This window comes from Engraulis encrasicolus, chromosome 21, assembly GCF_034702125.1.
Source record: "Engraulis encrasicolus isolate BLACKSEA-1 chromosome 21, IST_EnEncr_1.0, whole genome shotgun sequence".
NCBI classification, from domain to species: domain Eukaryota; kingdom Metazoa; phylum Chordata; class Actinopteri; order Clupeiformes; family Engraulidae; genus Engraulis; species Engraulis encrasicolus.
The window spans coordinates 4,109,463-4,135,208 of NC_085877.1; the positions used below are offsets into that span (position 1 = coordinate 4,109,463).

At 43.5% G+C, this 25,746-nt stretch overlaps 2 protein-coding genes across 2 annotated transcripts in view; one reads left to right on the forward strand and one right to left on the reverse strand.

Annotated features, from left to right (window-relative positions):
• Positions 1-477: 477 nt before the first annotated feature.
• On the reverse strand, positions 478-12,196 carry LOC134437472 (uncharacterized). The gene is made up of 10 exons (XM_063186964.1): positions 11,965-12,196; positions 11,433-11,578; positions 8,017-8,411; positions 7,585-7,650; positions 5,738-5,821; positions 4,670-4,811; positions 4,121-4,304; positions 1,946-2,158; positions 1,143-1,245; positions 478-577 (listed from the first exon to the last, which is right to left on the reverse strand). Exons 1-9 carry the CDS (start codon positions 12,087-12,089, stop codon positions 1,146-1,148), a joined length of 1,455 nt encoding a protein of 484 aa, XP_063043034.1. The 5' UTR covers positions 12,090-12,196; the 3' UTR covers positions 478-577; positions 1,143-1,145.
• Positions 12,197-13,108: 912 nt separating this feature from the next.
• si:dkey-33c9.6 (active breakpoint cluster region-related protein) overlaps positions 13,109-25,746 on the forward strand; it is a 19,889-nt gene continuing 7,251 nt past the window's right edge. Inside the window, exons 1-14 of the mRNA XM_063187241.1 lie at positions 13,109-13,303; positions 13,431-13,567; positions 13,774-13,878; positions 15,486-15,785; positions 16,499-16,606; positions 17,084-17,138; positions 17,339-17,391; positions 19,332-19,469; positions 21,093-21,214; positions 22,140-22,293; positions 23,053-23,172; positions 23,739-23,814; positions 24,390-24,485; positions 24,786-24,860. Of these exons, the coding sequence (XP_063043311.1) occupies positions 13,252-13,303; positions 13,431-13,567; positions 13,774-13,878; positions 15,486-15,785; positions 16,499-16,606; positions 17,084-17,138; positions 17,339-17,391; positions 19,332-19,469; positions 21,093-21,214; positions 22,140-22,293; positions 23,053-23,172; positions 23,739-23,814; positions 24,390-24,485; positions 24,786-24,860 (1,591 nt within the window). The 5' untranslated portion in view covers positions 13,109-13,251. The remainder of the gene's footprint in view (positions 13,304-13,430; positions 13,568-13,773; positions 13,879-15,485; positions 15,786-16,498; positions 16,607-17,083; positions 17,139-17,338; positions 17,392-19,331; positions 19,470-21,092; positions 21,215-22,139; positions 22,294-23,052; positions 23,173-23,738; positions 23,815-24,389; positions 24,486-24,785; positions 24,861-25,746) is intronic.

The following is a 25,746-nucleotide window of genomic DNA, read 5'->3' on the forward strand; positions in this document are numbered from 1 at the left end:
TGGGCCCCGATTGAGCCATCTTGTGGGCCGCGTGTTTGACACCCCTGATTTAGAGAAACATGGGTAGAGGGATTGAGGGAGGTGCCAGAGAACATGCACAGATCACTATCTGCAGATGTTTTTGTTTGTTTATTTTTTAGTTTGTTCTTTGGAAATTCAAGCATGTGGAAAAGGAGGTGATCACAAGTTGGAATTTGGGCCAAAAGTGTTTAAGTAAATGGTCTTCAGTGTGAAGCATGAGACAAACTCAAACGCCATTCATACCAGATACCTGCAAACACATGGGATTTGAAAAACACACATTAGATATGCCCCTCGCCCCACCCCCCTCCAGACTTTGCCTTTGTGTGTGTGTTAAATTGTTTTGCAGTTTGATTACTGTACTGTTGTTACAGTTTTACATTTTACGGAAATACTCCTTTGGAGTTTGGGCTTATAGAGAAAATGACACAATGTACTGAAATGCGACAAAAAACGTAAACTTCAAATGGGTTTTATTAAATGCAAATGCTGAGGAAATGCATTTTTGAATGTATGTAGAGACTTTGCTGTCATCTTCTTAGAAAGAGGAGTACCACTAGGAGAGAAACACAAAAAATGCACAATGGGATGATAAATAGTTATTGCTAATTATTCAACAACTTATACGTACATCAGCTGGTTGGTTTGTTTTGTGGACCCACCCCCACCAATTGCTTTTCACCTTCTCTCTTTTTTTCTCTATCAGTTACATATGATAGTCACACAAGACAACTGCCCAGTTCTCTGTAGCTCCTTTGTTCCGACCTACTGTATGAATAATATCATACCACTCTCCTTTGATTCTACAGCCCAAAAGGTCAAAGAGCGTTGTTGGGTTTTCCACCTGGCCTATTGTGGCTCAAGGTCGTTGTCATTCATTCAATAAGTCCTCTTTGGTGAAAAACATGTAATCCTTATTGCAACCAATTATGCATGATTTTGTTATTGGAAAAATTGTTAGCTGAAACAGCTTGTAGTGACAATTGTGATTAAATGTAGCATAGATTCCTGATTCAGAAAATGGTCAGATAGAGCGGTGGCAACAAGATGGAGATAGAGCGGTGGCAACATGGTACGCACGCACGCACACGCACACGCACACGCACACATACACAGCTCACCTTTTAATTCTGTCTTTCATGAGTCTGTTTTGAGTTCCCCTCCACTTGCATGTTCTCTAGCTGCATACCAAGTTTTTCCATCAGTGACATGGCTTTGTGTGTCCTGAAAAGGTGCACACATGCAAGCAAATTACAGTATGCTAATTACAATGAGCACTCAACATCCAGTTTGGAAAACACAACATTCAGAATCAGCAACCTCAAACTTTTCCTCAAATTTGCCGCTAGACCTCCCCTTTTCTGAAAATTGTACTAGTGTAACTGAGGTGATCTGCTGCACTAGTGCCCGCCATCTACCAGTCAACGCTCCTGTTTGGACATGGGAAAGCACTGCACAATACCGGCTGAGCTTAAGGTCTTGACCGATAGCTCAACATTACCAATACTGTATGAGACTTCGGGACGGAGGTTTTACTAACGTTATACGCAGAACTCTGCAAGTTGGCATCCGTTACACTAGTCTATGAATGCGTTACAATATGCGACCTTGCCTCCTCCACTTGTGCTTGTCTCCTCGTCCCGCCTCCTGGCCCCTCCTCCGTGGAGAAAACGATAAAGTTTCCAAGCTGTCAGCCTAGCCACAACAACTTTTGAGGGACTGTTTTTCATTCACCATCCCAATTGCAAATGAGAAAAAGACTTTACAATTGAGCTTTTGCAAGATATTAAAATATAATGCTGTTGTCAGTGATGTCATCATGACATATTACTTCCTGGTACGAGGAGACAAGCCCAAGTGGAGGAGGCAAGGCCGCATATTGTAACGCAATCCATGTATGCGATCAATCACAGGGCACACTCACACGAGGGCTACATCCTGCACTTCCTGCTTGAGCTCCAGGAGCTGAGTACTCAGTTGCCCGTTGCTGCTGCCTTCCTCCTGGCCGCCGCAGCTGCCGCCATGGGCCGCGATCAAGTCGTCCACCTGCTGCTTGAAGCCCTGGATGATTCGGAGCACCTCCCTCTGCTCCTGCCTCTCCTCCAGGTGAGCGGCACGCAGCCGCTCCACATCCACCCTGCAAAGGGGGACAAGAACAGTAGAGGTGACCAGGAGGCCAGATTAAGATTACATTATATTACATTCACTTAGCTGACACTTTTATTTATTCAAAGCGACTTACAGTTAGTATTTGTCAGGCTATTGGTTTCTGTCCCTGGAGCAATGTGGGGTTAGTGCTCAAGGGCACTTCAGCCATGGATGGAGATGTAGGGAGAGGTCAGGGGGGATTTGAACCTCCAACCCCTAGATTGAAAGACCAACTCTCTAACCACTAAGCCACGGCTGCCCCAAGATGACCTTGGGCCCAGGTTGCTGTTTACATCTAGAGTGTCATAATTATGAGCCAGGAATTCAAGATAACATGTATATAAACTGTAAACATGACAGACGAATATTGTTATATTGTATCTTCTCACAATCCTGCAATTTTTCACTTTTGGCCAATCAGTGGCCCCCAGTCAGGTGGGCCCCCCTTGGCTGCAGCTATATCTAGCCTGTGCATTAATCAAATTGACTGACAGGATCAAAAAATGAGAATAAATTCTCTGACTAAGGCACTCCAAATTAAAATGTCTTTATTAATATGACAGGTCCTACATGGACATATTAAAAACAAGGCCCATGCATAGTGGCATGAGTGCCTTCTTCAGGGCAGTAACACAAATTGATTGACGTTAGGGAGGTGCGGTTGGTGGACTCTGGTAGCCTGTTTCCTTCCGCAATTTCCTTCCACGTTGGGTTTGGGACGGGAACTCTGGGAGGGGTCTTGTTGACCAGCCAACTGGAATTTAAACTTCAATGGAGCTCACCCCTCCCACTATAAATCATTTTTCAATGCAATGACCAAATAGTTGCAATTGGGTAAAATAAGATAGACAAGTAGGCCTCAAAAGCTTGTAGGCAAGCATTATATTTATACATTCCTTGTAAGTAGGCTTGCTATACAATATAATTAATAATGTCCTCTTCTTTTGATAGTTATCATTTTAATACACCGAAGAAATTGACAATCAGACTCAGTATTACTTTCACTTTAGTAAAACCAGAGGAAGTTGTTAGAGGAAGTTTCATTCTGAAATATCAAAAGTCAACAGATTTAACTTTCACCAGGTTTACTTCCATACTACCACCATACACCTATGGATTAAATAAGTCATGTCTGTTATCATTGCTTGTAGAAAAGAATTAGTTATACAGCTCTAATATACAATCAATGTCTGATACTTGATCCTCTTTGCAGTAGAGGGCTGAGAAAAAGGGGAAAGGTGAAACAAATCTTGGAAAAAAAAACAGAGAGAGAAAAAAACATCACCCTACAATAGGTCCCTCCCAATCACCAGAGTAACTGCTGAGTACATTGGAAACTATTCCCGCTCAGTGTCCTTAACTACGAATGTGTGTCTAAATAATGGACAATACATAAGGAAGAGAAACTAAAAAAGAGAGAAATATCAATATCTACATCCTCAATCACAAGATTTGCTTGTGACACATTTTTCTTTGCAATTCCTTATGGGCGTTTGACTCAGCAGTATCCAGTGTGATCCCTTTCTGTTTGCCGAAATAAAGTAAATATGTTAAGGTTTTTACTTTTTGAGGTAGCATTTGACAACTTTGTCAGGGTTGCCAGATGTCAATGATTTTCAGCCTGAAACATGCTCAAAACACATAAAAATATCAGGAAAAGAACCCCATGTGTTTGTATGGCTATGCAATTCACAGTATTCCATGCCTGAAAGATTTCATTTCATCCACAGATTATCATGGAAAACAGCCCGATTTGGTGGGAAACCATTCTGTCTGGCAACTAATGCAGTCACGTCAGACCAATTACCTGGGGGTGCAGTGGCTCAATGAGCTAAGTTACCATACCATTACGCCGGCGATATGGGTTTGCCGACCCCCCCCACCCCGGTGCCTCTCCTCACTCATTTCTTGTCTGCTTTATAAAGGTGAAAACCAAATCCCTGACCAATACCTGAGATCTGTGATGGCACTAAATGTTGCAGCGCGCTCCTTGGCTCTCTGGGCACAGCTGGGCATGTCACTAGGGAGCAGGCTGTCCTGGCAACAGTGGCCTGGGCTGAGCGCATCCATCAGGCAGGTCTTGCTCTGCACCGGGTGCGGTGCTTTGCACTGATGGTGATGATGGTGGCCGAGGGCTGAGGAGAAGTGTTGGTTGGGGTTACTCACTTAAGTTCAGTTCAGTTTACTTTATTGGTACCCGTAAGTTAACTGGTTTGGCAGTTCAAGAGAGTGATAGGTGTCCTTACATATAAGCTACAAGCAGGGGTGACAGTAGTTTTCCTTTTTTACCAGTGCTACAATCTCCGGTGCGTCAGTAAAAAAAAAAAATCACACCCTTTTCACACCTTTTTTCATACCTTATTAACCTCAGGGAATGTACACCCTTTCCATAGCATATAAAAACACCTGCTGAATGCCTAAGCCCTTGTTGGCAGTATGGCAGAGGTAATGTTACATGCTTCATGCTATTTAAGTGCAAAAAAATGATTACAGTACATACTGTCTGCAGCACGAGTATGGGACGGGTGGTGGTGGTGGATGGGTAGTGGTGGTGGGGGTGCTGGGTTGGAAGCGTTGCCCTTGGTTTTGGAGTCACTGCTTTGCGCTTCTACCAACCGAATGAGCAGAGTCCGCAAGGTGTCCTGGTGTGATGGTTGGAAATTATAAATGGGGGACAAGACACAGATTCATATCAGCCTTTCCTATTTTTATGTTATGATTCTTGTTGCAGACTACTGTGTATAGTAGGCCTACATACATTCTCAAGGGTGCAGATCCAAAGTGTGGACACACACAACGGTATTAATGTCACATCATGCTTTGAGTGAATCACACTACACAACAAACAGTGGGCCTACATGCATACATCATACAGTAACATTCATATGGTCAGTTATTTCCTTTACAAGTTAGTCCTACAAAAGCCAGACCAGGGGTGCGTTTCTCAAAAGCGTAGCTGTTAGCCAGTTAGCAACTGCCAATGGGAAATTGCATTGAAAATAACTAAGTAGCTAATGAAGCTAACGACTGTGGTTTCTTTCCATTATCCTAACTCCCGTCCTCCCTTGTGCTTGTGGCCAGGGCCGCCGCTAGGCTTAAGCAGAGTAAGCAAAGCGCTTAGGGCCTCCTAAATTGAGACTGACTGAAGCACATATTATTATTATTATTATTATTATTATTATTATTATTATTATTATTATTACTATTATTATTATTATTATTTACGCAATCATGGGGGAGGCCTCCTGATCAGTTTTCTTTAGGAACTCCTAAACCTTAGCAGGTCATTAACGGCAGAAGTTTAATTCAATATCTCGCAAGAGCGCACTTGAAAGGCCATTTTCTCCTTTACAATCGGGATGTTGATGGGGAAAAGTCCACCAAAAGTTGCGACTGGGGGTGACAGCACGGAAAACTTTATTGCGTTCTCCATGGAGGCAGGTCGTCAACGAGGCAAGAGGCCACAAGCACACAGGTCGAGGACAGGAGCTAGGATAATGGACTGTTCTGAACTATGTCTAGTTTAAGTATCCGTCTTTAGAAATGGTTGCTTGTGTGTCTCTCTCACCTGCACGCATTGCATGCTGCTGTGAATGAACTCCATCTTACACTTGACACGCTCGCTCTCCTTCTCCACTCCCCTGCATTCCTCCTGCAGTCCAAAAATGAACATGTTATCACGTCCCCACGCAGCCTGACAGGCCAGATCATTCATTTTGAAACTCCCAGTGATTGGATACTCCGCGGAGTTCACCAAAGAGTATCCAATCACTGGGCGTTTCACGTCCTAGCTAGACTGCAACACTTGACATTGGGAAACAGTGATTAATGTGGTCTGGTAAAACCAGGCTAGTCCCCACGCAACTCGTATCTCCCTCCACTCTCCTCCCTGTTTAGTGAAAGCTCAGGAAATTCCAATTTATGATAGTACAGTTTTTTTAAACTAACATTCTTGTGTGTCCATTAGATAGAGCATTAGTCTGTATGGGACAGGGGAATCTAGTGCATCTTGATGTTCAGTGTTTTGGCACAGCTCTGTCGTCTGTCGAGTCATGTTCTCACAAGCTGGCCTGTGCTCTAAAACGGCTGTTCCTCTTCCCATGGTCATAGTGGTGAGAGCGCATAACTGTAGTGTTAGATTATGAATATAGTCATGCTGTATGTGCTGCTCATGAATCTGCTTCCACTTTACTCTAAAATGCATCCCTTCATCTTATACTGTACGTAGTACGTACGTCTGCACAGAGCTATGGACAATTAACAGAGTTGTTATTTAAACTCTGTTTTAATGGTTTTAGAATATTCTGTATATGGCTTCAACATGTTAAATTTAACATTTAACACTAAACTTGAACAGGACCATATATTCTCAGAATAGTTTTGAATTAATGTTGCGATATTTACTGTACAGTGTGGCCCTACACAGGTTGTAGCCTTGTGGCAATGAATTGCAATTTTTAAAGCATTTTTCATTAAGTGAGCTCAAGTTAGTGAGCTCTTGGACAAATTAAGTGTCCAAAAATAATCTGTAAAGTTTCCACAATACCGGCCCCGCCATGGCTCAATCGGCTGGGCACTGGTCTGCTACACCGGTGACCAGGGTTCAAAGTCCGGCCTAGGTCATTTGCAGAGCCCTCCCCACACGCTTCCTGTCACCCTCTAACTGTCTTGTCACAAAAAAAGGATTAAAGCCCAAAAGAAATCTAGAAAAGTTTCCGCAATAGAGAGTGAATATTGTCTAATCATTGAAATATTTAACCCATTGATGCCTAAAGCCCCTGCAAAAAAGACTGCTGAATGCCTGAGCCCTTTTTAAGAAAAGTTGCCCTCAGCCTATAAAAACCTAAATATCTCAGCCTCTGAAGCATACAAAACATGCAATAAGTTGCATTTAAACGCTAAGACCCTCATCTTTCATGAGAATGTTTTCATCTATCTCCTAACATACCAAGATTTTTAATAAAATTGTCTAAAATCTCATGAGCATGAATGTTGCATCATGCAGCTCCAGGCGCCAGGGACAATGTGGCGTAACGCAAACGTTACATTACATTGCACTTATCTGACGCTTTCATTTATTCAAAGCGACTTCCAACTATTATTTTTCAGGGTATTGGTTACAGTCCCTGGAGCAATGTGGGGTTAGGTGCCTTGCTCAAAGGCACTTCAGCCATGGATGGAGATGTAGGGATAGGTCAGGGGGGATTTGAACCGGCAACCCCTAGATTGAAAGACCAACTCTAACCACTAGGCCACGGCTGCCCCCGCAACAGCCAGCATCAATGGGTTGAATAATGCCATTATTATTGCACCGACCCATGCTCATGATACATAAGTGAACAACCCATTTGTGTCATTTCTATCATCTTCCTTCACAAATTGCTTCAAGCACTGTCTATGTAACTTTTCACTGACCTCCAACATGTACAGACAGTGGGTGATTTCAGACGGCACCACGTTCCTCGGCAGGCTATGGAAATGCTGTGGGAGAGAAAAGAAAAGAACCGTAGCCTCTTAGTGCAGCAGGGGTCGCCGGCGACCCTATTCACTTGCTGAAAATGCTTAACTACATCACAACAACATTGCTATGACATTACAGAGAGCCATAGTGCTGCGCTAAGAAGAAATGCTTGAGGCCACTTGAGGCTCCTTATGGCTAAGTTGTGCAGATTCGGACTTCAGAAAGACACACAAACACACACACACACACACACACACACACACACACACACACACACACACACACACACACACACACACACACACACACACACACACACACACACACACACACACGCCAGTTTCTTTGTCTCTACTTTCTACTATACTACCTCCTCTATGACTGACCTGCTGGAGATATTTGGCATTCTCCGAGATGGTGGCGGCGGAGGTCACCAAGTCTGTGTCTTTCTTCCCAGACTGACCAATGGCAGGTAAGGATACAACAGCTTCCTCTTCCTCTTCCCCATCACACTCCACCAGGTCCTTGCCTCTCGCCCGGCTGCCTGCCGCTGTACTTCCCCCAAGGTCTGGGGCATCCAGCCTTCTCTCCTCTTCCTCCTCCTCCTCCTCCTCCTCTCCCATTTCTGTCTTGGCTTTGCCTTTTCTGTCGCTGCCTTTCCCCTCCCCAGCGTGGAGCTCCATCTCCTCTAGGGAGACCTTGCTGTCCTCACGGCTCTTCAGGCCCACTTCCGTATCACTTTGGCCCTTCCCGTCCACCCTGCGATGCTCCCCGCTGGAATCTGGTGGGAGGGCATTTCAAACACATTGTTTTTATTATTATTCTTATTCATATTACTGCACAGGCCTACCAGGCCCAGGGGACCAAGAGCCAAGGGGGTCCCGAGGACCAAGTCATATTGTGTCCTTTATCATACTGAGGTTAAAATCACAGTTTTTAACAAATGTATTTTCAAATTGTCTTGATGGACAAATCACACTCCTAACATGGCACCACTTTTCGTCAAGTCGGGCGCCGTTTTTAATCCTGCAACATTTTAGCCCAGCATGCATTTCTGACTGCCTCATGGGCTAAAATAAATTGCTTTTTTTATCATGTATTACTTATTACTTATTAAACTCACCCATTGTATTTCAACCTTTGTTTCTTTATTATTATTCTTTGGCGGCAATCAAATACCATTATCAAAAGCAAAGTTGTTAACCTTTAAGCAACTTCCATTCTAATTAAAAGTGAAGTAAGAATATGCTAGGGACATGTCAAGGTCTCAAGTTAAAGTACAGACCTCACTTCGAAGATTGACCCCACACATGGCAACACCTGCAGTAGGCCTATACTGTACTAGTGTAGAAATTGTGAAAGGATCAAAAGAGAAATTTCTCAAACAACAGACAAGAGTGGGCAGGCATGGGTAAGCGGTTAGGGTGTCGTGTATCCCAAAGGTTGCCAGTTCGACTCCCGACCTGCCAGGTTGGTGGAGGGAGTCATTAACCAGTGCTCTTCCCCCATCCTCCCCCATGACAGAGGTACCCTGAGCATGGTACCGTCCCACCGCACTGCTCCCTTTCGGGCGCCATTGGGGCTGCCCCCTTGCACGGGTGAGGCATGAATGCAATTTCGTTGTGTGCTGTGGCATGCTGTGTCATAATGATATTGGGAGCTAGAGTTTCCCAGTTGGGCTTTCACTTTCAAGAGTGTATCGTTTGATACAGACAAGGCAACAACAATGGCAGAGAGGGATGCCCTTAAACTCTGTCTGTCTGTCTGTCTGTCTGTCTGTCTGTCTGTCTGTCTGTCTGTCTGTCTGTCTGTCTGTCTGTCTGTCTGTCTGTATCCCCATATAGGACACGGTCATTGTCTTTATTTGACATGCCAATCCAATGAGGATTATTGTGAGGCATGATGGGGTAAACCCGACAGAAAAGACAGTTTACATAGGCTATATAAAAAAGCGGAAGGTGTAGCGAAGAGAAGGTTGTGCATGCATCCAGTGTTTGTATTCCATTTAAAGTATATAACTTTACTGCACAGCAAACCATCAATCCCCCCCCAAACACACACGCACGCACGCACGCACACACACACACACACACACACAGACACACACACACACACACACACACACACACACACACACACACACACACACACACACACACACACACACACACACGTCACACACACACACACACACACACACACACACACACACACACACACACACACACACACACACACACACACACACACACACACACACACACACACACACACACACACACACACACATTTTACTTCTTTATTTGGATTGACAGATATACAATTATCATGGCACAATCCAAATTTGGTTTAAAAGGAGTCCAATACAGCACTAGAATCTTCTGTTCATAATGTCCTAAGGTGGCACCTGCGTTTCCATATGAAGAGGCTCCCAATGATGCAAGATATTGAGCAAAATTTTGTGAATTGCTTGGCCCTTCTTTTTGTCAGTCCACAGATCTGTAGACCACACAAACATAGTTTATGCACATGGCCCAGACTACCAAAAATGAGCACAATTACTTTACATGAGTAATTGCAGTTATTTAAAGCAGTACACAGTGGTTGGTATTTCATAAGCTTCGTTGAGTAGCATATATCCATGTATGAATCAAATGAACATCCAATTTCTACAATTATAACTTGTCTATTGTTATCATCAATCAATGTAAGATCAGGCGAGTTTGGTGAGTGATGGATAACATCTCCCAATGTAGTGCACTGATCAGGTGACAGGACACACCAGTCTGTTTTAAAACTTGTTTCATGATGAATGGATGTGAAGTGGTCCGTCTTGCGCAGCTCTTGCAGTGTTAGCGCTACGATGCGGTCACAGAGACAGACACACACACACACACACACACACACACACACACACACACACACACACACACACACACACACACACACACACACACACACACACACACACACACACACACACACACACACACTCGCCTTCCCACCACCACCACCCCTCTAGGAACCTAAATATCACATTGGTTTGCAATGCATTTGATTCTCTTCCTCCTTAAATTTGAGGAAACTGAGGACTGTTGTCCAATAATGTTCATGATTGTGTCGGCTAACTTCCTTTCTGCCGAATTGACAGTTGAACTGAGCCATGCCTGTGGTCGGAACAGTGGAAGAAGGGTGGTGGGTGAATGGTTAAGACTAAATATGATGCATTCATTTTTTTCGTGATTATCAGAGATATTGTTGTTTTTGTTTACATTATTTCCTGTATTCCAAGAACCTGGCTCAGTTGTAAAGCAGGTTAAGTTCAACTTGAGGTTGTGGTTAATCATCTAATAAGAGCCTGGAGTCCTCTTTCACATGTGGGCTATAGCAGATTTACTGCCTGTAGGTTAATTTAGCCAGGATTATCACTTTACCATGTTCTTGGAGTACCACCCTGCTCCCACGGAGGGAATAGTATTCATGATTCCTGTGTTGCCCAACTGTGTTCTCATTTTCTATAATAAACTTTCACACCGTGTGTCATTCTTTACCGGTAGGCTATTCACAGTCTGCAGGCTTGTTTGTTTGCTTGGAGACTTGTACTTTTTAATTGTTTTCCTTTTATTGTATTTTTTACTTTTGTTTCATTTGAAATTACTTCAGAGTTTAATTGCATTGTTCTGTAGTATATATGAGAACTGCATTTTCACTCTATTTCTACAGACTAGGCATACAGTAGTTCTATAGTTAGTCGAGAATAGTGAAATAGCCCAATGTGAGTTGTTGATGGGGATAGCCCTACCTGCGTGTAACGGCACTGCCCCCTCGAGGCTGTCGGCAGAGTCGCTGGCAAGTGACATGGGTGCGTTAGGATGGGCGTTGTGAAGAAGGTCTGTTGAGCCAAAGGAGCGCCGAAGACCTCTGTCGTATGACTGCATATGATTCAGTCTAAGAAACATCGAAAAGCACTTGAAATCAAAATATAACAGAGCACTTCATTATCTTTTCCGTTAGAAAATAAGTCTACTGCAGTAATAGACCTACTGAACTACAAGTTCATGCACAAATGGCAAATAACGAACTTTTAACTTTTTGATCTTTGAAAATAGACTGCATAGCCCTATTTAACATTCGTGAGTGCGTGGGAGAGTGCTTGCGTGCGTGCGCTAATATTAAGCTCGATCGTGATGGCGCATTGCTGCTTTTGCTAACCAGAATGCATCATAACTTTGCACTGTGCATGCGTCCTGCTCGGTCGGCGCAGCACTGCATCATCACGAACGAGCCCATCGTCTTCAGTGCCCCCCGAAGTTTCACTATCTAGTGATGTTTACCGATGGGATGATCGTGGTCGCACTTCTGGAATGGAGGTCTCTCTGTCTCCTTTGAGTGTCTGGTCACTTGCCTGCCTCAGCTCAGGGGACATGTAGATGGTTTTGTACTCAGATAGCTCGGCCATCTTCTGTCGTTTCTTCCAGTGTGGCAGAGACAGTCAGACAGGGTGCACCACAGACCTGGCTGTTTTTAGCGTGTGCGGTCGGTGTCAGACCCGTTCTGACGACAACGCAGTCCTGTCCGTTGGCCTACATCTTCCATGACGCAACAATAGACGGTAAAAGTGAAGAGAAGTCTTTGCAATGGACGGAAGAACAAACATGAGGGCCCTATGCATGCCCTGGCTAACTACAACATTGATAACCTTAATGCATAGTTGCCTGTTATTGTGCAAAGAATGCATAATAATAACGCACAACTTCAACCTTGAAAATACCAGTCTGTACATTTCACTCCATAATCTCTCGATTTGCCATTCATACCCGAGCGTCTTGGGATCCGTACAACTAACCTTGGGAATTGCAGTAAATTAAACATATACCAATTATATTTTCCGTTCTTACAGATGCTATTTGTTTGTTAATTTCTGTGTATCACTTCCAAACACCAGTGGTATTGTTTGCGCTCAAAATGTCGTGGCAAAGACACACTGATAAAGACTTTCGGCTGTCCCTCCGTGCCAGCTGCGTTTTTACGCACGTGCGCGACTGCGCGTGTGCCAGTGGGGGGCTCCCTTGAAAGCAACGCGATACAAGTGATAGTCTAATAGGCTACTAACATTATGCCTATACATGCCTATATATGGGCATGTCCGGTGGTTGTGGTGGCATTGGCATGTGTATTACTTAGAAATGGAATTGACCAGTTTTCCCAAACTTGTAGGCCTAAAGTTTGTCTGGTCATGGATTAAAAAACATGTGCATCATGCAACTCGCAACCTAATTTAGAACGACGGCACAGATTCCCGAAACAAATGGGTAACGTGCTGTTTGACACCGCCTAGCTGGAGGCTGCAATTCAAAGTAGTATTTATTCATCATGTAATTTGTTCTAGCCAGAATCCTAATGCCAAAATTAGAATTTAACACAGTGCCTAACCGAAATTTCTTACTGCACTGTCGTGCAAGCGATAGTGAAATGGAGTTTCCTCTGTTCTCCTTTTGTGCGCTGTTACAGAAACAGGAAGTTTTTTTAAACCAAAAGACAATTACAAGCGCTCTCAGACCAGTGACTGATACGAGATCAAATAGAGGTCTGATTGAAACTTGGCTAATTTAATTTTCACCATGGAGCTATACGAGGAAGCAGTAGGCTACCTAAAAGACGTGGATATTTCTGGTGCGTAAATCAACCTTTTGTGAAACTCTACTATCTAGACACGTCTGTTTCACTACACATTTAAGAAATGAGGTGCATGTCATTGTTGTCTAATTTGTGCCATTTCCATTTTTCAACGTTTAAACAGTGGAATCAACTGGAATATCAGTGGAATCAAGTGCAATATCGTCGCAGCTGTTGGAAGATGTGTTCGCAGAGGAAGATTTTCTTCAGAGCCCAATGCGAAAAGAGAGCTTCTCGCTTCCAGATGTTGGATCTAGACATGTAAGGAAACAAAAGCACGTAGCCTAACACATGCGCGCACACAAAGATACTATTTGCACCCGTTAAACCTAATTGGTTACTGAAGATTCGTGATGCCTTTTATAATGGAATTGATGGCGAAATGTCTGTGTGGGTATATGGTGTGTAATGAGTGGTGTCGTCTAATGAGTTATCATATGTCTCATATGCCTCATGGTATTTTACAGGGCAGAAGCACATCCGAGAACATGCTGGAGAGGAGACTGGCGGTGCTCAGAGGTATCTTGGCCAGCGAAGAGCGTTACCTGAATGAACTGGAAACATTGTTGATGGTAAGATCTCCCTACGAACGTGCATGCACTGTACAGTAAGGTAATACACCCATTTGCAACCTCCCCACGGACACGCTTAGCCTACATCAGTCGAAGATAGGATAAGCCAAAAAAATAAATACTAATTTCATTAACAGTCTACTTTGTGCTACACATAAACTGCTGTACTTTTGCACACATACAAAACATAGCCTACAGGGAAAACGGGAATGGCAAGGGCGAAAACATGCATTTGTGTCATCCAAGGAAAGTGATCCATGATAATAATAAGATCGGAATAAAGATTATGAAAGGTTATTCAGTGCAATGAAGAATATTAGGTATACGTATTGTCATGACTATTTCAATACATTTTGAGAAACTGCTTGATGCATAAACAGCAGGTGGAAATCCTGTAGGGCACTGATTCCCAAACTGTGGGCCGGTATTCCAAGTGGGCCTTGAAATCACTTTCTAAAAATCAAGAATCATATTTGTGTGTGTGTTGCTGTTGATTTATTTGCATTTTATTGTTTATTGGGTCAGACAAGGGTACCGAACATATGTGAAAATGTTAAGTAGGCCCCAAGTTGGAAAACGTTGAACCCCTGCTGTAGGGATAAGAGGGTGTGAGGATGGAGAGAGCATAACATGGAGCTGTCACTGATACTGCCAAATGAAAAGATCATCTGTATCATATTCATGTAACATTAGAGAAAAGAATGTTTCAGACGAGTCACCCAGTATAGTTCCTGATGGCAGAGTGCCACGAGCAACTTCTGTTTTTCCTGCAAGTTCTTCCATTTTGTCTGCAGCCTACAATCAGCAAAAGGCTGATCTCTATCTCTCTCTCTCTGTCTCTGTCTCTGCCTCTCTCTCTCTCTCTCTCTCTCTCTCTCTCTCTCTCTCTCTCTCTCTCTCTCTCTCTCTCTCTCTCTCTTCTCTCTCTCTCTCTCTCTCTCTCTCTCTCTCTCTCTCTCTCTCTCTCTCTCTCTCTCTGTGTCTCTCTGTCTCTCTGTCTCTCTGTCTCTCTGTCTCTGTCTCTGTCTCTCTCTCTCTCTCTCTCTCTCTCTCTCTCTCTCTCTCTCTCCCTCTTGCTCAGGGACAACACATTCGGTGTCAATTTTTAGCGAAAGCCGAAAGCAACAGCAACTCCAACTCCCATTGTCACTGTGATACAGCACTCCACAGCACACAAGTGAACACTGCACACAACGAAATTGCATTTATGCCTCACCCGTGCAAGGGGGCAGCCCCCAATGGCGCCCCTAGGGAGCAGTGCAGTGGGATGGTAGCATGCTGGGTACCTCAGTCATGGAGGAGGATGGGGGAGAGCACTGGTTGATTACTGCCCCCACCAACCTGGCGGATCGGGAGTCGAACTGGAAACCTTTGGGCTACAATTCTGACGCCCTAACCACTTACCCACAACTGCTCATTAGATGTGTCATATGTGCATATGTCTTGTGTATTCTTTAGGAGTAGCTACTGGACACCTTAATTTCCCCTTGGGATGAATAAATTATACTCTACTCTACTCTACTCTTACTCAATGCATATGTCACCTTCTTTCTTAGAGTGAACGTTGATCTGACCATAGCTGTGTTCTTTCTGATCCCCCCCATTAGCCCATGAAGGCCCTCAAAGCCACAGCAGGGACCTCCCAGCCGGTGCTGTCCTGCCAGGAGATCCAGACGGTCTTCTTCCAGGTCCCAGAGCTGCTGGCCCTCCACAGAGACTTCCACCAGGCCCTCAAGGAACGCCTGGAGGGGGCCACAGGTGCGGAAGAGGAGAGTGAGACCCTCTACAGAGACCCTCTACAGAATCTACAGACCCTCTCCATGGAACAGGAGGAGGAACAGGAGCCAGTGGCAGAGCCAGACAAAGATCATCATCTGTTGACTGTGGGAGACCTCTTCCAGAGGCTGGTACAGTGTGTTTTTATTTGGATGAAAATGATGATAATCTTTATACTAGTGGTGCACATTGGCACTGCCCTCACTATTCAAATCGATTCAGTTCAATTCTACGATGTATTGTGATGCATTAACATTTTCTGAAAGCAAGGCAAATTTTTCATCAGTCATGAGGCAATGCAAACATTTTATTGGCTGTTGTATTTATCACTCCTGCCGTTGGCTGTGCTTTGAAGTGCTTCAATTAAATTTAAGGTTAATTTGCTGCGTAAATGCCCACGGAAGTAATTGAAACTTGAAAAAATATGCTGCATCGGTTATGACATTTGCCGAGCCATTGCTGAATCCTCCATGCCCCGCATCAGGATGCCGAAATTATTGTTGTTGACACCACTACTTTATACCATAGTTAGAGCTGGAAATCCTGGTTTCAGAAAATAAAAAACTCTGACACAAATATAAAAACCCAGCTGCTCCAAAGCAAGACCAATACTGTTCTACATACAAGCTTATGGCGACATTTAAGAACACACCTCAAAACTGGGTAACACAATTCTGTTGCACTAAATCTTGCATGCAGGTGGCCAGTTGGCACACACACACACACACACACACACGCACGCACGCACGCACGCACGCACGCACGCACGCACGCACGCATGCACGCACGCACACACACACACACACACACACACATTGATCAATGATCTAAATCTTGCATGCAGGTTAGCCAGTTGGCCACATATGGTGGCTTCATTGATAACTATGAGAATGCGGTGGAGGTGGTGAGGAGGTGCACTCAGGCCGATCTGAGGTTCAGAACACTAGCAGAGGTACGTACACTTCTTTCACCACACATACTGCTGTCAAGCAGTGGATCCCAAACATTTTGTGTGGGGGGGACCTTTTTTTTAACCTAAAAATGTTTTTGTCCATTAATATTGCTAGATTTTCCAGTACTAGTTTGTCTGCTATTGGTAGAAATTCACAGGAAAAGCTAACTTATATTAACCATTCAAGTGTTACTGTTAGGCCTACTAACCAATTTATGGAATTATGTTAGCTGTTAACCTGTGGATTACCCATTTTTATGAGCAATACGGCAATAAACGGGCAATAAACCACAAAAACTTGGAGTGCTGTCCTGCTTTTTCTTTAATTCATTTTTATGAGCCCCATTTTTGAAACCACTACTGTACATCATGAGTACCTCATACCCATGTGCACATACAGTAGACATGGCAATCTTTGCATGTGGCAAACCTCAAAGACTCAGAATTTAAGGAGCATTTCTTGATTTTCATTTGCAGAGCATGAAATCAAGGAAAGCCTCGGACAGCTCCACGTCTGAATACACATTTGAAGGTAGGTTACACAGAGAAGTTTGCTAAGGGGAGATCGTGCATACACCGTTGGCACCTGTTGCTCAAAACAATTACTCAACAAGTCTTCGGAAGCTACTGATCTGCCATTACACCACTGCCATGTTACAAAACCCATGTGTTTTTCACAATACAGTATCATCATTGCACATTGTTTTTATCTCCTGTCTATCAACCCATCAGCACTCTTGTACAAGCCCCTGGACCGTGTGACCAAGACCACCCTTGTGCTGCATGTGAGTTCACACAACACCTGACTGTCCTATTTTGTGTCTTGTTTATGTTTTTGTTTTGTGTTTGTTTGTTTTTTTGGGGAGGGAGGGCCCTCATCCTGACAGGACAGTCAAACAGTGAGACAGAGAACAGAGAATGAGTGTGGGAGTAATAGTTTGCCAACAGCTGCGAACAGAGTTCGGCCGTAGAATATTAGTAAACTTCTCTCCCGAAACCTCATAGCCTATTCATTGCTGCTCAAAAGTTTGCGTAATCTGAATGTTAATATTTGTGGCCATTTTTTAGAGAATGTGAATTATAATGCAAATCCTTTTCTATCGCTTATAGTTATTGTTTGAATGAACGTTCTTTCCAGTGGAGATATCGCGCCTTTGGACTTGGTGCCTGGTGAGTGCGTAGGTTCCAGTGGATTAACTAGAAGCAAGCAAGGGGAACTTGCACATCGTAATGCCAAATGCAATTGTAAATTTTTATTGCATTATGGAAAAACAAAAAAAGTGCTACCCACGTGCAGTGTAGACATTTCGGTCACAGTCAGACCATCATCAGTGCAACCCAGTTTGAATGAAGACATTTGTTATAAAAACAATTGTGTTTAGTCTTTTGAAATAATAATAACAGCAAAAGTAGAAGATTTGTCAAAGGGGTCTTTGAGGACAGATAGTTGAACTGCAAAGGGATGTAAAAAAGTATCAAACAAATTAAGAATGCTCATGGCACTGTCATGAGCTTCCATCTCTCTCCTGACCTTGAAACCATTGAGGGAAGACCTTAAACGTGAGGTTCCAGCAAGACACGCAAATATATTATGGGAAACAGACTTTCTGCCTGATGTGAATTGGCAGTTTAGCAATTTGCGAAAAAGGAAGAGGGTTAATCACAATTACCAAAAACTATTTCAAGCAGTCATTGATGTTAAGAGGGGGAGCAATGCAGAGCATGACAAACTACTGTATGTAAACGTATGATCAGGGTGATTTGTGTCGTTTGTGTTGTGATAATATTATGACTTTTGAGAGTTAACACAGGCGATTGCTAATAAATGTCTTCAGCCAGTCTGTAGCAATAATTTAAATTTAAAAAAGGGTGTCATCATTAACATTCTTGTAGAGCTCTCCAACAAAGCATCCATTCTGCCAGGGTGTGTAAACATATGAACAGCTGTAGATGCGATAGCGACAAACCTTGACCTTTGGCTCATCCGTTACAAATGCACACACAACCTCTCTTTGTACATCTCTCTTCCACATTTCCTTTTACGGTTACACTTTGCTTGACATTGGCGTCATAGCTGTGACAAGACAGTGTCATAACAGTGTCAAAAGAGTGTCATGACACAGTCATGGATGATAATGTGAACATAATGTCAGTGTCGTAAATGTTTTAAGGTAATGAAAAGTTGACATCATTAGGGCTGTCTTTCGGCCTACCATTACCAAATGTCACTTAATGACAGTGATAGATTGTTTAAGTCACATCATGTTTCACGTCTATGCCTGCGTTACGACACTGTTCTGACACTGTCATGTGACACCTATGGCGCCGGCATCAAATAATCTTCATCTCCTGCCATCGTTTCATTTCTGTGTGTACATGTATCATGTTTAGTATCTCAATGTTCAATGGCGTTTGATGTCGTCTGTTATGTATGCTTTATATTGGCTGTGAAAAGTTTGTGATGGTGGTGAGAACAAATTTGCCCTTGGGGACAAGAAAGGTCTATCTATATCTATCTATCTATCTATCTATCTATCTATCTATCTATCTATCTATCTATCTATCTATCTATCTATCTATCTATCTATCTATCTATCCATCCATCCATCCATCCATCCATCCATCCATCCATCCATCCATCCATCCATCCATCCATCTATCTATCTATCTATCTATCTATCTATCTATCTATCTATCTATCTATCTATCTATCTCTCTCTCTCAGGACCTGCTGAGCCACACCCCTGCTGATCACTACGATGCCCCACTCCTACAGGAAGCTCTCCGCATCTCCAGCAGCTTCCTGTCCGGTGTCAATGAGCCGTCACACTGTAAGAAAGCCGTCACACTGTCCAAGGGGATGGTGAGTGCACACATGTTGAAGTTTTACGTGTTTTTGTCACATGAAATGTCCTCAATTAGCAGTTCAGATCGTACAATCAAACATGGTATTACAAAACAAACGAAACCATGGATTTATTTTATTCAGGTAAATATCTGGAAAACCAGCCCCTTTTTGCTCACCGGCCACAGTGGTCAGCCATTCAGCCTTGCTACTAGCCACAGCTTTGTTGTCAGTATTTTTAGACATATTTTCTTTACCATGACACATCTAAGCTCAGAAACTGAGTTGCTAAATCGAGACCATCAGTGCTAGAGCATGCTGTGCTACATGAAACTGAATGTATCTTTCTTCAACCTAAATATAACACAAGGTGCCAAAACAGGATACATGCTACTGAGGTAGGACTACGTCATAGCCAAGAATACGTCACCTGCCAAAGTGGCTAGTGAGACTAAAATTGTTACAAGCCATGGACAAGTTTTACCCCTTTTGGCCGGTTGGCAGGTGCCAATGTCAAGGCCTGCTGCTCATGTGTATGGGTGCAAAAATGATGACATCCTTAATTATCTTTTTAATGTTCCATTCACTACCATTTGCAGTGTTCTGTGCCAAAAACGTTTTATTTAAAAGGGTCTATTTTGGAATGATGCAGACTAGCCTGTGATGACTCATCACTACGTACTAACTACCCATGTCCTCTTAATGTTCCAATTAAACATTTTGTAGGAGCGGGAAAGGATCTGCACACTGCTTGCAAAAGACTTTGTTTATTTGGAGCAACGTTTCGATCATAGATCTTCCTCAGGCATCTTCAAATACCATTTCCCGCTCCTACATGTGACAGTTTTTTTGATTTGGCACCTGCTGATGCTTTTCTGCTGGATGTGTGCGCTTTCCACTACACTCAATTTAAAATTTTGTCACTGGTCAGCCATGGTACAATGGTTAGAGAGTTGGTCTTTAGGTCAGAGAGTTTTGCAGATTTGAATCCCATCCCATTGCCAAATTAGATTTTTTTTTCCACGAATATTTGCTATATAATAAGCTAATATAGGCTACTTGTATGACCAAAGTACAGTAAGTTTTGCAGCTAAAAATGTTTGAATTTCTGGAAATTCAAAAAGGCCCGAAATGCAGAAGATCCACCTTTTCATGTATAATCGTAATTGGATGATGGTGATAAATATTCGTGAAAAGGTAACATTTGTGAATGGGTAGAACCAGAGCCATCTAATATCAGAGTTACGCCACTCCCATAGACCTCTATGGACCAATCTTTCCACAGCAATGGCGGCTCACATGGAGCCTCAGGGAGAGTTAACATGGAAATCCCCATTGACTTTAGTTCTATTAGAAGTTACTTAGTTCCAGGAGGTGGCAGTAGAACACAGAAAATGAGGTTAAGGTAATGTAATTTGTTTGTACTTAATCTTTGTTTGGTATGTGATGGTTCTGTGTTAGTTTCCAACGAACAGAAGTTTACTGTTAAGAAACATTTTAACCTACGCGAATCACCTCACCAACCGACTTCCTGGTCCCCGGTTTGCGCAACTCTGTTATTAGATGGCTCTGGGTAAAACTATTACACAGTGCCCCTTTAATGTCTGTATATGTGTGCATTTCTGTCTGCCTGTGTTGTAGAGACGGCAATTGGTGCTTGATGGCTTTGTGGTGTGTTTGTGTGAGAACGGGAGGAGCCTGCGTCATCTTTTCCTCTACACTGACTTGCTGCTGTGTGTCAAGTTTAAAGGGGGTACGTTGGGGTGAGTAGATCAGTGTGTGTGTGCATGTGAGTGCGTGCATGCATACGTAACGTGAGTGCATGCGTGTGTGTGTGCGTGTGTGTGTGTGTGCGTGCGCGTGCGTGCACATGTGTGTGTTTGTGTGCGTGTGTGTGCATGTGTGGGTGGGTGAGCGTGCATATGATGGGATGCATCTGCGTATGTGTGAAGCTGTTGTACACAGATGAGTGTGTGTGTGAAATGTGTGAAGTTATTAGTGTGGTTATATTTTTTACCTTTGTACTGTGATGCATGTCTATTAGGGCTGTAACGATACACTCAATTCATGCTTCGATTCGTATCAAGACTTTTCTGGAGTTTGAAAGGGCATATCACAATACTGCCTTCTTGCACCACAATACAGTATCATGACTGCGCTCTGTGCGATTTCTTGGTCCGAAAAAAAAATTGTTACAGCCCTAATGTGCAGTTGCAGGATGGGAGTGAGGTTTAAGGGGGAGAGTGTAACGGAGGCTAACTAGCAAAATTGGCGTGGAACGTTCGTAAACCTCTCTCCCTGAGCCTCTTAGAGTGTCGATGCCGTTGGGCTGGGGGACTGGTCCTTTAGTCCAGTGATATCGTACTGTGACTCAGACGTGCTGGCGAGTTCGCGCCCCCGAGGGGGACACAGTGTGCAGTAATACTTCGGGCTACACAGGGCCACCACTAGACATCAGCAGAGTATGCAGAGTGCTTAGGGCACCAACCACTATTGCCCCCGAAATTGGGGCCTCTTAAATTGAGATTGACTAAAAAACGTCATGAAAAAAATACTGAATAACATTACAAAACACATCTATTAGTACATTACTATTATTATTATTTAAGTATGAAGGGGGGCTCCTGACCACTTAGGGCCTCCCAAACCTTAGCAGCGGCCCTGCTAATGTGTATGTTTCTGTTTCAGGAGGCACTCCCAGTACCGCTACTGCTGGCACATGCCCCTGTTTGGCCTGCAGCTCCACTGGGCAGGAGAGCTGGACTACCAGCCTGACATGCAGCAGCGTATCAGCACCATGAAGGCCAAGATGTACCAGCTCTGTCAGGCTCTCAGACAACAGGCAAGGACACACATTATTAGGGAAACATGTGTGTGTGTGTGTGTGTGTGTGTGTGTGTGTGTGTGTGTGTGTGTGTGTGTGTGTGTGTGTGTGTGTGTGTGTGTGTGTGTGTGTGTGTGTGTGTGTGTGTGTGTGTGTGTGTGTGTGTGTGTGTATTAATGTGTGTGCTTGGGACATATTCTGGAACAATACTTGAATACTTTATATGGTCACACTTAACTTGACACAGGCATCATATGTATGACATGACAGTGTCATAACCGAGTCGTGACGCAGTCATGGACATGTCATTAACATTTTAAGGCTATTGTAACTGAAGGACATTTGGTTATGGTAAAGACAACCCAAACAATGTCAACTTTTCATGACCAGAAACTGAAGAGTTCAGATGCAAAACCTCCTAACTCCATTTCTGAACACCTGCTACCACTTCTATATTTTTAGAGAACCCCGTTGTTGGTTTGGTTTACATTCATGTACTTGATAATACATATAAATAGTTATATTACATAAATACATTTTTAAAAAGCAATTTTGATAGCTTTGTATTAAATAAAAATGAATTAAGATTATTTTCTGAAATGGCACTTAGGGGGTTTTGCATCTGAACTCTTCAACTGTACATGACATTGACAATTTTCATGACCCTACTGTCCACAACTGTCTCATTGCACTGTTTTGACACTGTCATGACAATTTCATGTCATGTGTTTGACGTCAGCGTCAAATGAAGTGTTACCCTTTATATTTATGTCACAGAGGCGAGGCTCGCATTCCCGCTTTGTGGATCGCATCCGAAAGAGGCTCCAAGAGTGTGAGCTTTGGCTTCTGACACACTCACCAAACCTCAGCCTGGAACTCCACAGCACGAGTGGCAAGGTGAACTTAACAGCTAACCAACTTCACATTAATATGTACTTGCCGATACCGAGTACAGATACCGATACTTCTACCCCCAGTGGCATAGATGCTGCACATTTACATTGGGGTGTAAGCACAGGTCTTATTTTAGCAATGCTGCACAGGTTATAAATGTCCGATTTAGAATGTAGCGTCTCGTTAAGCAGAATTACCAAGAGAGAAGTTATGGTAAATAGGAACCATCACCATTTGACCCCTTAGCGCAGGGCCTATGTTATAACCTTACTGTCACCAAAATTGTAATGGCTGTGTCTTACAGTAATCAGTTATTGAAGACTCTCGGTACTGTCATCGCAATGTTGTTATTTTGCAGTTGAGCATTTTCAGCAAATAGTGAATAGGCCCGCCGGTGACCCCATCTGCAGTTAGAGGCTGTGTAAAGCTGTTTGGGGGGTTTAAATGACACTTCTTCCTCAGGTCGACAGCCAATCAGCTTTACTCCCACAGAGATGGTGAACGAATTCTGAGAATGAGAACAGGCAGCAGACCTCTAAGTGGAAATGACATTTCTTTCTTTCCCCCAGAGTCACACTGTTCTGATGTCGTCCCTGTATGAGCTGGAGGAATGGAGGGAGCCCATCGACAGACTCATAGGAGACAGTGAGTGCAACCTTTGGAGCAACTTGTTTTAGTTGGTGTTGGGCAACAACAGCATGCGTAACGCTTGAGCTGCAAAACAGTTGTCTGCTGCTGCAACATGATGCTTCTGTGATGAAATTGCGTCGCTTTAGAATACGAAGAAGAGATCGGACTAAATGATCTGGTCTGGGAGGGATAGGTTCAATGCTCAATGCTATGCTCACCCGTCATTTGCAGTGAGGGCACACTGCACAGTGCTCAAACTTATTCACGATACTACTATGCACTGAAGACCTCAGTGCACTGGGAGCACTATGCATTAACCATGCACTACTGTAACAGTGCACTGACAAAAGGTGCACGATATGAGGCACAGAGACGTACTCAAGAGGTTAGGAAGCAGTTTGACGTTGGTTGGAGCAAACCTGCATGGGGCTGATAGGTCTCAGAAACCGCTGCAGTCTGGTACAGTTTGATTTAGCCATGTCTTGGTGTGTGTGTGTGTGTGTGTGTGTGTGTGTGTGTGTGTGTGTGTGTGTGTGTGTGTGTGTGTGTGTGTGTGTGTGTGTGTGTGTGTGTGTGTGTGTGTGTGTCAGATACAGACACAGTTCCCCCAGATCTGCTCACTCTCACCAACTCTTGTGTGAAGCTCAGAATGACTCAACAGCCAAACCTACAAAGCCTTTTGCCTGGTAGGTTCACATCTCTTTCCCTCTTGCACACACACACACACTCTCTCTCTCTCTCTCTCTCTCTCTCTCTCTCTCTCTCTCTCTCTCTCTCTCTCTATCTCTCTATCTATCTATCTATCTCTCTCACACACGCACACACACACACACACACACACACACACACACACACACACACACACACACACACACACACACACACACACACACACACACACACACGCTGCCTAATGCCGTGTTCTTTTTGTCATGAAAATAGGCCTACCTGGTTTAATTCTGTCATTGCCCTTTTGACCTTGGTAGGTGGTGCGGGCCAGTCTCTCTGTGGTACGCTCAGTGTGGTGGTGCACTCCGCTTGTGGTCTGCAGCAACCTGCTTGTAAGTGATCTCCCATAGCAACACTATCAACATGTACACATCACCAGATCAACACATAACCCCCATACAGAGTACATAGGCTACATAGCAATACATCATCAATACAGGTAGTTAACCCATTTTAGCCTAAGGCCCCTAAATAGCCTAAATATCTCAGCCTCCAAAGCACATACAAACCTGGAATAAGTTGCATGTAGTAAAAGCTAAGACCCTCATGTTGCATAAGAATGTGTAAATGTGTTCATTCAGCTCTAACATAGCCACATTTATTTATACGCAGCATCCAGCATCAATGGGTTAAACAATGCATCGCCATATAATATTCAGAAATACCTCAACAATACAGTATATCAATATGATCAATATGATCAATACATCTACATCTGTACATAGGCTACTTAATTTACTCTAAATACTAGTGGTGGGCCATTATCAGTGTGAACAGGCTTTGTTAATGTGAGACTTTAAGTGGCAGATAAAAGTATCGACGTTAATCTATTCTCAACATAATGGGTTGGGAGCTGGGTACGCAAACTATGATGACCTGAGCAATGAGCACTATGGCCGTTACACCTCAGCTCTGGTAAAAAAAAAAAAAGCCCCAGCAGCGACTGCACTTCCTGATGGTGCTAAAGAAAGAACAATTAGACCACAAGCTTGTTGGTGACCTTTTACTGTTCCACCATTGAGAGCTTGCTGACCCACGCAGTGTCGGTGTGGCTTTCGAGCTGCACCTTGTAGGGACGATTAGAATCTCACTGTACTGAGTATAATGACAATAAATGGCTCTCTATTATATTTTCTATTCTATTTTTATCTGTCTGCTGCAGACCTCAATCTGATAACCACAGTGACTTGATTTTGTCGCAGCAGTTGGTGGATTGTA

Bases quoted from the DNA above. Each gene is read 5' to 3' on its own strand.
- LOC134437472 (XM_063186964.1), bottom strand. From the start codon at position 12,089: ATGGCCGAGCTATCTGAGTACAAAACCATCTACATGTCCCCTGAGCTG. The intron at 11,579-11,964 runs GTAAACATCACT...GATGTTTCTTAG, and splicing joins CGACCACGATCATCCCATCG to ACTGAATCATATGCAGTCAT. The intron at 7,651-8,016 runs GTCAGTCATAGA...TCTCTCCCACAG, and splicing joins ATGCCAAATATCTCCAGCAG to CATTTCCATAGCCTGCCGAG.